Source organism: Bison bison, unplaced genomic scaffold, assembly GCF_000754665.1.
Source record: "Bison bison bison isolate TAMUID 2011002044 unplaced genomic scaffold, Bison_UMD1.0 scf7180017864365, whole genome shotgun sequence".
Classification (NCBI taxonomy): domain Eukaryota; kingdom Metazoa; phylum Chordata; class Mammalia; order Artiodactyla; family Bovidae; genus Bison; species Bison bison.
Window position 1 is genome coordinate 1978361 of NW_011494937.1, and position 11402 is coordinate 1989762.

General features: G+C 48.8%; 1 protein-coding gene across 1 annotated transcript in view; it reads left to right on the forward strand.

Annotated features, from left to right (window-relative positions):
* The window catches only part of CACNA1A (calcium channel, voltage-dependent, P/Q type, alpha 1A subunit), a 255016-nt gene that overhangs the window by 199284 nt on the left and 44330 nt on the right, over positions 1-11402 (forward strand). The window contains 5 exon segments of the mRNA XM_010855524.1: positions 1705-1804; positions 3677-3837; positions 6632-6769; positions 8677-8878; positions 11076-11240. Of these exon segments, the coding sequence (XP_010853826.1) occupies positions 1705-1804; positions 3677-3837; positions 6632-6769; positions 8677-8878; positions 11076-11240 (766 nt within the window).

Here is an 11402-nt window from a genome sequence, read left to right on the forward strand (position 1 = left end):
TTTGTACCTGGATAGACAGGCACAGCATGGAGGATGTCTCTGAGGCAGCTCTATTCACGACCCAAGAGGTGACTGTAGGGAGGTGTTTGCTCACTGGTCCCCAAAGAACTCCAATCTGGATGCATTCACATGTGTCCTGAAACTACACACCAGGCACGTGCTGGGGGCAGAGACAAGAACCCAGATTAAAGGGAAAATGAACACGTAGAAGGATAAACCACAGTTCTGCCTTGGGGGCATTTTCTGGCTAAAGCCAGGGCTTCCCAGGTGGCTCAGTGGGAAAGAATCTGCCTGCCAATGAGGGAGATGCAGATTCCGTCCCTGGGTTGGGAAGATCCCCTGGAGAAAGAAATGGCAATCCCACTCCAGTAGTCTTGTCTGGAAAATCCCATGGACAGAGGAGCCTAGTGGGCTACAGTCCGTGGGGTCACAAAGAGTTGAACACAACTGAGCAACTGGGCGTACACACACACACACACACACACACTGTCTAAAGCCAGAGCCAATGACAGAGACAAAAGCGATTCTGAATAAGCACTGGGGTTTGGCAGAACCCAGAGGCAGTCAGCAGAGATTGTGAAGGGACATTTTCCTTGGGCTTTGAAGGCTGCATAGTTCTGTGAATGGAGCAGTGGAGGAAGGGCAGGAACAGAAGCCAGAGCATGTGGCTGGGGTTTGGGGTGTGTCATGATCAATGGGGATGCAAAGGGAAAGGTAAGTTGGACTAGATTTTGAAGAGCCTTGAATGCCAAGTTAAGAGATGGCACTGCTAGGAATTCAGATGCTCCAGAGGGGTTTGGAGCGGGAGAGTGGCATGATTGTTTTGGTCACTGTGTGCAGAAAAGGTGGAAGAAGAGAGAGACTTAGAGTGGGGGGAAGTTGGGAGGTGGATCATGGGGGTCTGACCTAGGACGGTGGCCATGGTAGGAGGGCGATGAGGATGAACATGACTATTGGGTTTCTGCCTTGGGCAGCTGGGTGGGTGGTGAGTTCCATTCATCACAAGCCTTTGATGACCACACCCAGTGCCCTCCTCCTTGCAGGGTCGGGTGGGGGGGTTGAATTATGGTTGGCTAAGGGTGTCATGGCATCTACAGTGCTAGGACTCATGCCCAGTAGATCCTGGGCTGGACTTTTATGCAGCTATCTGACAAAAATGAGCTAAGAGACCCTGAAAGAATGAGGCAGTGATTCAACATCAGCATCTGATGTTCCAGTTCTTTTTGCCCCATGGGTTCAGGGAATATTGGGGGAGGGGGAGGGGAGGAGAGTTCTTGTTTAAATGCCACTTTAAGGACTTTATGGATCCTGTTGGAAATGTGGGGGTGGGGGTGGGGAGGGCATCCCATTTTCTAAAAGCTCAGTAAGACCAGCTCCGAGGAGAGCACACAGGTTAGGGTAGGACCTAACTCCTTCATGCTGGATCTGAGGGCCCCCCGCCCCCATGCAGTTGCTCAGGCCCAGCCCAGCAGTGGAGGGCCCTCAACAACCCCAAGAACCTCAGAAGGCCATCTGCTCACTAACCCTTGTGCCCAGATGTAGCAGGGGAACTGACTGCTCTTCAGCAAGGCAAGGTTATGCCAGGTTTACCCCAGATTCCTAAACCTGGGAGGCTGGGGTCACGTGCGGCTACAGGCCACCCACCACCCAGCCTGACCTTGGCTCCCTGTCTTCCCTTCTCCCCATCCTAACATCCCTCCACAGTGGCAATAGCAAAGGAAAGGACATCAACACAATTAAATCCCTCCGAGTCCTCCGGGTGCTACGACCTCTTAAAACCATCAAGCGGTTGCCAAAGCTCAAGGTGAGATCGGGGTATATGGGAGATCTCCCAGGGTTGCCATGTACAGTTGAGCAGTTTGCACACTGCTCAAGGACACCGCGTTGAAAGGGATGCTGCTACTTTTTGTGGTGGATTTACTTATTACTACAACTTTCCAGTAGATGGCAGTAGAGTGAGTTAATGGAACAAAATCTGTATATTATGGTAATTTTCAATTAGGTGAAATGTCTCATGCAAAGTTGAGGGTCCTTTTTCCTAATTCCCATGAAGGCATCATGTGGATAAAACAGGGCATAACCCGAACCTGGGAAGCAGGAAACTAGGTTTCTGGTCCCACATAACCTTAAACTTTTCACCTGCCTATTCTAGGCTCCAATATCTCCTGTTCCAAAACAGCATGAAGCAGCATTTCCCAAACACTTGTCATTTCAAATTTTTAAAAAGGAAAGAAGAAAGGATATGAAGCTTAGTCATTCAAACACCCTGTTTCAATTTATGTTGCACCTGTATTATCTTAATGTTTAAGTCACTTTATTTTTTTTTACTTAAGTGGATTTATTTTAAAAGGACATGCTTGTCAAGTTTCTCAAGTTGGAAAAACCAGAATCCACTGTTCATAGAAGGTAAAATTAAATATCTGTTAAAAAAAAAAAGATAACTATTCTCAAAATCTAGCCCAGAAGAGTTGCCTGACAAAGATTTTGAGTATGGATGCTTGTTCTTTCTTGCTTAAAAAATGAGAAGTATAGGGACTTCCTGGTAGTCCAGTGGTGATGACTCCACACTCCCAACATAGGAGACACAAGGTTCCGTCCCTGGTTGGAGAACTAAGATCCTGCATGTCCTGTTTTGGTGGGCCAAAAACAAAAGAAAACACACAAACCAAAAACAAACAAACAAACACCTAAGCATAAAAAGGAAAATTATAAATGTTATTAACACAGCAACAGCTAAGGAAGACTTTCTCCTTCACTCAAAAGGATTGAGAGAATTAGAGAGAGAATAACTTTGCAACCATGCAATCAGTGTTACTTGGTTTGTGGCTCCTGTAAGGACCTAAACGTATTGTCTGATATCACTGGTGGTGGGCTCCTCCCCCATAGTTTGGGAAATAATGATTCGACGCCCCCTTTTTGTTGATGAATTATTCAAAGAGGAAATGTGGCTACCTTCCGGACTTGAAAACCGGCTTGCATTGAAATACGTGGAATCCAGCAGTAGTCGGTTCAGTGGCTCTTCCCGATTTTCTGGGTCACAGCTTGCTTTGAAACCCCCATGAGAACTATGCACTCTGTCCCCCAGGGAAAGCTAATAAAGCTAACATGCGATTCCAGTAGGTTCGATGACCCTTGATGCTAACTTGTAGTTAGAACCCACTGTGATTCATAGCAGAATGGGGCTGGGGGTGGAGGGTGGGGGTTGGCAGGATGATGGAAAGATTTCATCTTACTCAAGGCAGAATCTCCAGGGCACGTGGAGTCAACTCACAAATCCAGAGCGCCCCCTAGTGATCGGTGGGCAAAAAAGGAAGAGATCGCACAACTCCAGATGCTGGGAAAGAAGAGTGACCCTGAGGCAGGGACACAAAGAAGGAACTGGAAATGACCTCTCCACTGACGATCTCTGCTCTTGCCCTAAAGAGCCATGAGCTTACCTTGGAGAAGCTCGGAGAAGTGGCCCCCGTTCCCCAGGGGTTAGAATTGGGGGGTTGGGATGCATAAAAACTCAGAACTAGATGCAGCCCCCACACTTACTTCTCAGAACTGCACGGCGGTGGCTCATGTCCTCCTCTGTAAAATGGGAATCCTGTACTTTGATATTATGAGCTGCTGGAGGTGCAGGCTGGGCCAGCTCCCAGCCTGCTCACACCCACTCTCCCGCCCGATCCACCAGGCCGTGTTTGACTGCGTGGTGAACTCTCTCAAGAATGTCTTCAACATCCTCATCGTCTACATGCTGTTCATGTTCATCTTCGCCGTGGTGGCCGTGCAGCTCTTCAAGGGCAAATTTTTCCACTGCACAGATGAGTCCAAGGAGTTTGAGAAAGATTGCCGGTGAGTCTTGACTCTTCTAGGCGTCCCCATCAGGGCTGGTGGGTGGGAGGCGATCAGAGGCACCAGTCTCTTTGTAACCACAAGTGGGGATCTGGCTGCTCGCTCCTCAAAAGCCAATAAAAATGCAAGGTTGGTTTAGGAAAGTTTGCTTTATTTTGGATGCCAGCAACCGGGGGGTGGTGAGTCCTGTCCAAAGGCCAACTACCCCTTCTCTGCTGACAATCAGTGGGTAAGAACTTTTATAGATGGAAGGAGGGAGCTACATGCAGAAACAGCACAGCCAGCTGTGAGGGTCATCTTCAGATTGGTCACTTAATTGGTCAGCAGCATCTTAATTGTTTTAAGTACAGTCAACCTTCAGTTCCAGGGTCGGTTTGTTTGCATCTCCTTGAGACCCATTCTCAGAACTGCACGGCAGCTTATGTCTGGCTACAGTCTGGTCATCGTGTAGTTAACGTCTTCCACCTGGGGGGGATTTCAGTATCTGTAAGACAGCTCACAGGATATGGCTCAGGATATTATCTATAGCCCTTGAGAAGGAGCTAAAGGCCCTTGACTCTGCTTAATGACTAAACTGTTATTAATGTAGTCTTCTTTGATTGTTTTCCTTTGCTTCTGCATTTTCTCACCCCTCTGATTAAACTTATTTTTTGGCTGAAATTTTTCCGCAGACAAAAGGCAGGCTGAGGATACGGTAGGAGGGGGACGACCGTAGGGTCCTGTTGCATTTCATCTTGGACCTGGAAACTGAGGGCTTGGGTATTGAGGGCGGCCCGGATCTGCAGCTTGGATCTGCAAGTAGAACATCAGTTGTAGAATAAGAGTCCCTGCCCCATGAGCCCTAAGCTGGTTGCTCAACTTATGAGTTGCCACCTTTGTCAAGTAGGGGATAGCAATACCCATCTAGTTCCTTGTAGGAAACCTTTACAGGCGGATAAATTCAGAATATGTTGAGATTTTTAGAAAAATTGCGAGGCGCATGTCCCACATAGCACCTCACACCTTCAGTTGATTAAAACAGCCTTGTGATCCAATGCAATACTTCTGCTAGGAAACATGCAACTATTTGCACCAAATGGGATAAATAACAAGAACAAAGCCTCACATCCAGCTGGGTCTGGTTTTGTTGCCAAACGCATTAGATCAGAGATGGGCAGACTTTGTCAAGGGCCAGATAGTAGCTATCTTTGACTTTGCATACACCTTCCATGACAACAAATGAAACTCAAAAGCCGCTGCAGACAATAAGTAAAGGAATCAGAATGGCTGTGTGCCAATCAAACTTTGTTTCTGGAAACTGAATTTCTTTTCATTTTTATCTGTCGTGAGTGAATTCTTTTGATTTGGTCTCAACCATTCAGGGCTTCCCTGGTGACTCAGATAAAGAATCCACCTGCAGTGCAGGACACGCAGGTTCGATCCCTGAGTCAGGAAGATCCCCTGGAGAAGGGTATGACTACCCCACTCCAGTATTCTTGCCTGGAGAATCCTGTAGATAGAGGAGCCCGGTTGGCTACAGTCCATGGGGTCACAAAAGAGTCTGCAACTAAAAACAACAACATTTTAGTGACTTAGCAACTAAAAAACATTTTAAAATGTAAACAACCACTGCTTAGCTTACTGGCAACCCAGAGACAAGTCTAGATTTGACCTTCAGGCTGGAATGTGCCAGCTGCCATTAGGGAAAAAATGTTAGGTTTTCAGAGCTTTCTGGATTTTGGAATTGTAGCTCAGAGGTTGTGGACGTGAAGTCCCCCCATCTTTGGGTTATCTTCCTGATGGGAAGTTCTAGACTCAGTCCAGGAAAGTGCTGAGCCTCTCACTAACCAAATGCCCAGTCAGTACAGCTTTTGTCACCAGTATAAAGGGTCGTGCACGCGTGCATGCTAAGTCACATCCAACTCTTTGTGACGCTATGAACTGTAGCCCAGCGGGCTCCTCTGTCCATGGGATTCTCCAGGCAAAAATACAGGAGTGGGTTGCCATGCCCTCCTCCAAGGGATCTTCCTGACCCAGGGACTGAACCCACATCTCCTTTAGTTCCTGCTTTGCAGGCAGATTCTCTACTGCTGAGCCACCAGGCATGCCCGTTTTACTATGTGGCAAAGGACTCCCGGCTGTTTTTTTGTTGGCTGAAATTGGAAAGATCCCAGGCATTAGGCTAAGAGTCTGGGGCTAACCTTTGTATCCTACCCTGAGAAGGAGCAGCAGCTGCATACCTTGGTCTGATGAACCGCAAAATGTGCCTTTCTCCTTCCTTGCTCTTAACCACCCCGCAAGCCTGACGCTCCCACCGTTGGGAGTAGAAGTGTTCAAGTTAGAAAAGGATGTGAGTATCTGAGTCCTCTCCCCCTGGACTCAGGCTGTGGCATTCATGGATGTGTCTCCCAGTGGATGCACACACTCCAGGGAGAAACGGGGTGTTGCTGCTTTGCAGGCTGTGGGAGGCAGTGTGGGCTGGTGGCCCCACCCCCCTCCTCCTCCTCCTCCTCCTCTCTCTCTCTCTCTCTCTCTCTGGAGCCAATGATGGGTTTCCCTTTGTTTACTTGTTGTTGTTGCTCAGTCACTAAGTCATCTCCGACTCTTTTGCAACCCCATGGACTGTAGCCCACCAGGCTCCCCTGTCTATGGGATTTCCCAGGCAAGAATACTGGAGTGGGTTGCCTTGCCCTCCTCCAGGGGATCTTCACGACCTGGGGGAGGAACTGAGGTCTGCATTGGTAGGCAGATTCTTTACCACTGAGCCACTGGAGAAACCCCTCCACTTACTAACGGTCCCCATTTTCTGTGGCAGCGGCAAGTACCTCCTCTATGAGAAGAATGAGGTAAAGGCGAGGGATCGAGAGTGGAAGAAGTATGAGTTCCATTATGACAATGTGCTGTGGGCGCTGCTGACCCTCTTCACCGTGTCCACGGGAGAAGGCTGGCCACAGTGAGTGGGCCAGGAGGAGCTCGGAGGGGCGGGGGCCCGGGGGCAAGAGAGAGAAGGGTCTGAGAGTCCGGTGCTGAGACAGGTCTGGGGGAAGGAGAGGTTCATTCCTGGCTTCCGGAAGTGGGGACAATGCAAGATACAAAATGCACTAGAGTGGCAGCCCCCACGTGTGGTTGGGCTTCGAAGGGTGGAGATCCAGCCATCTCTCGGCTCACCTAACCCTTGAGTGTATGCTTCATGCTCCCAGAACAGGCACTGTTTCTGATTTGCAGAAAGGCTGCACGTAGATACACAGGTGGTCACATCCCCCTAAACCTCCAAGACGGGGCTGTGGACTCGACATTCTCCAAGTCAGGACCTATCCATCCCAGACAGGGTTAGGGCTGGGGGGATATGGGTGAGACTAACTCATGCCAAGATTAAAATTGAAGCCCCAGATTTAATTTTTTTTAGGTTTTTTTTTTTTTTGACCATGCTGCACACAGCATGTGGGATCTTAGTTCCCCAATCAGGGATCAAACCCACACCCCCTGAACTGGAAGTGTGGAATCTTAACCACTGGGACCACCAGGGAAGTCCCCAGGATTTAAATGCTTGATATTTTGTTCATCGTGGGCTTTGGGGCATTTCTTTTGACTTTCTAAAATATTGCAGGAATGAGACTTCCCTGGCAGTTCAGACTTCCCTGCTGGTCCAATCGTTAAGACTTTGCCTTTCAATGCAACAGGTGCAGGTTCGATCCCTGGTTGGGGAGCTAAAAATCGCACATGTCTCAAGGCCAAAAACTGAAAAAACATAAGCAATATGGTAACAAATTGAATAAAGGCTTTAAAGATGGTCCACATCAAACAAAAAAAATCTTTTTAAAAAATTGCAGAAAAGACTAGACTTTTGGGTAAAATGCTGTTTCCCTCGATTACTGAGGGGTCTGGCACTCCCTGAATTTGTGTCTCAGCAATGCCTCGGGCTCCCCACCCTAGTCCCGGTCCTCCTCCCAGAGGTCTCTGCTGAATCCAAGTTGAAGGTCTGGTAAGTTTGCAGCCTGTGCCTTCAGCATCCTCACCTGCTTCCCTCTCTCACCAAACGCCCTAACCAACACGTGCCTCTCTACTCACCCACACACAGTACCCACACACGTGAGACCGGTGCTTGCCCATTAGACACCTTTGAGTGAATTTTTAGATGCCCCTTTCTCAACAGACATCACTTCCATCTGTCAGAAAAGCATTGCAGTAATACTTAACAATCTCGCTCAAAGAAGGCACTTTAGGGCTCCCTGCAAAAAAAATTGTCATCGTTAACACACGAAGCTGAACGGTGCCACTTAGATGCAGAGCCCTTGAGCAGTGCGTGACCTGTGCGACTGTACGGAGCAGCCACGGGTACACTCATTCCCATGTGCAAGCTCATCACACCTCCTCAGTTCCCACCACCACCTGTGCTTAAATACACAGACACACACACACACCCCTGCCTCCATGACCCCCTACCCACTCCCATACATGACTACAAACCCGTTTTCAAATCCCAACCTGACCCCATCTCAGTGGGCGATCTACACAGCAAGTCACTTTCAATTGCTGAACCTCAGTTTCCTTGTGTGCAACATGGAGCCTGTAATAACCTCCCTGAGAGGGTTACTGGAAAAATAAATAAAAGGTTGAATACCTTTTCTGGCACATAATAAACCCTCGATACAGGGCAGTGTGACAACAATACTGATGTTGTTGTCAACACTCCCCAAAGACAGAAAGTGTTGGGAAGATTATGGCTTCATAAAGCAACCACTGTGACCGCCATCAGAAACAGTGACTACTCTTCCTTTCTTTTCTGTCTCCTCTTGATACTGTCCTCCATCCCTGTTCCCCTGCCTCACTTTGTCCCGCTCCCCACCCTGGTTCTCACAGGGTCCTCAAGCACTCCGTGGACGCCACCTTCGAGAACCAGGGCCCCAGCCCCGGGTACCGCATGGAGATGTCCATCTTCTACGTCGTCTACTTTGTGGTGTTCCCCTTCTTCTTTGTCAACATCTTTGTGGCCTTGATCATCATCACCTTCCAGGAGCAGGGGGACAAGATGATGGAGGAGTACAGCCTGGAGAAAAATGAGGTACCACGTTCCAGTTGCATCCCCATTTAAAAGCTGACATCCCACCACTCACACACACACAGACACACACAGAGGAACCAGCTTCTGGGGGCATCTGGGGAGGGCACAGCAGCATTCTCCAAGCAGCAGCCACTCTGCCTGAAGGGTAGCTCTTCTTGGGGTTCCCAGAAGAAAGAGGGGTTGTGTGTGTATCAGTCAGTTTGGACTAGGTTGTGATGCAGTAACAAGCATCCTGAAAATCTCAGTGCCAGACATGCACAAACGGATTGGACTGCATATCCAGGCTTCCTGTTGTCTTTGTTCTGGTTCCCCTCTGAGAAACTTCAGATTAAAAAAGAGAACAGCAAAACACGTGTCACATCTCACATTTCATCAGCCAGAGCGAGTCTCATGTCCATATCTGATTTCAGTGGGGGCAAAGAAGTACAGTCTCTCCCAGAGAGGGGTGGAGAACATGAACGAAAGAAAATCCAGTCCACCAGGGAGTATAATCATGACTGTTTGCCCTTCTAGAATCATCCAAGCTAGGAAGAGGACCTAGAATGCATTCTTCCTCTGCTTCTTTGGCCCTTAAGACTAAATAATCATTATTCTTCCCTGTCTGCCTCCCTCAAAAAGAAAGAGAAGCTAAACATTTGGTAAGAAGGAGTGGTTAGGCTTCACAACATGGATGGACCTAGAGATTATCACACCAAGCGAAATAAGTCAGAAAGAGAAAGACAAATACCATATGATACCACTTGTAAGTGAAATCTAAACCTCAACACAAATGAACCTGTCTACAAAACAGAAACAGATCCACAGACAGACAGAACAGACTTGTCATGTGTGGGGGGTGGGGGAGTGGAGGGAAGGACTGAGAGTTTGGAATTAGCAGAAGCAAACTATATAGAATGGATAAAAAACAAAGTCCTATCATATAGCACAGGAAACTATACTCCACATCCTGTGATAAGCCATAATGGAAAAGAACATGAAAAGAATGTTGGCGGTGGTTTAGAGGTTAAATCGTGTCTAACTCTCGTGACCCCAGAGACTGTTGCCGGCCAGGCTTTTCTGTCCACGGGATTTCTCAGGCAAGGATACTGAAGTGTGTTGCCATTTCCTTCTCCAGGGGATCTTCCTGGCTCAGGGATCAAACCAGGGCCTCCTGAATTGCAGGCAGATTCTTTACTGACTGAGCCACCAAGGAAGCCCATGAAAAAAATATGTATATGTATAACTGAGTCATTTTGCTGTGCAGCAGAAATGAATACAATGTTGTAACTCAATTATACTTCAATAACAATTTTTTAAGAGAAGAAAGAATGGTTAGGCTTTTAACCATTCAGACTCTGGTTGAAATTTGAGATTCACCCACTTGGTAGCTGTGCCACCCTAGGCAAGTGGCTTAACCTCTCTGAGCCTTTATTTTCCTCATCTGCAAAGGGGGGCTACTGACAGTACCCACTGATCATATTTGCGGAGGGGATTCAATGGGCCAAGGAGATCCAACCAGTCCATTCTGAAGGAGATCAGCCCTGGGATTTCTTTGGAAGGAATGATGCTAAAGCTGAAACTCCAGTACTTTGGCCACCTCATGCGAAGCGTTGACTCATTGGAAAAGACTCTGATGCTGGGAGGGATTGGGGGCAGGAGGAGAAGGGGACGACAGAGGATGAGATGGCTGGATGGCATCACTGACTCGATGGACGTTGAGTCTGAGTGAACTCCGGGAGTTGGTGATGGACAGGGAGGCCTGGCGTTCTGCGATTCATGGGGTTGCAAAGTCGGACATGACTGAGCGACTGAACTGAACTGAACTTCTCAATGAGCCGTGAAAGTGAAAGTAAAGTCGCTCAGTCGTGTCCGACTCTTTGCAACCCCATAGACTGTAGCCTACCAGCCTCCTCTGTCCATGGGGTTTTCCAGGCAAGAGTACTGGAGTGGGTTGCCATTTCCTTCTCCAAGGGATCTTCCCGACCCAGGGCTCGAACCCGGGTCTCCCACATTGTGGACAGACGCTTTACCGTCTGAGCCACCAAGGAGCCGTAGCTGTCAGGAAAAGAAAGCATTCATAATGAGTTTATGGGAAACGGGAGAGGGTAAGAGAGGCAGACATCTGGGCAAATGTGCGGGAGAGCTGTGTTGGGTGAGTTGAGGGGCGCTCACCTCGCTCCTGCCTCCGGCCCTCACGCCACCGGGCTCTCTCCCACAGAGGGCCTGCATCGACTTCGCCATCAGCGCCAAACCCCTGACCCGGCACATGCCGCAGAACAAGCAGAGTTTCCAGTACCGCATGTGGCAGTTCGTGGTGTCCCCGCCTTTCGAGTACACCATCATGGCCATGATCGCCCTCAACACCATCGTGCTCATGATGAAGGTGAGCCCTCCTCCCCGCGCGTGGCTTAACCACGCCCCCTGCTCCCTGCCCCACACACCCGTCCTCCCCTAGCAAGATGGCACCCACTAGAAGTTTCCCAGACAGACCACACTCTGTTACCACCAAGCCCTTGTTCCTGCTGTTCCCTCTGCCTGGAACACG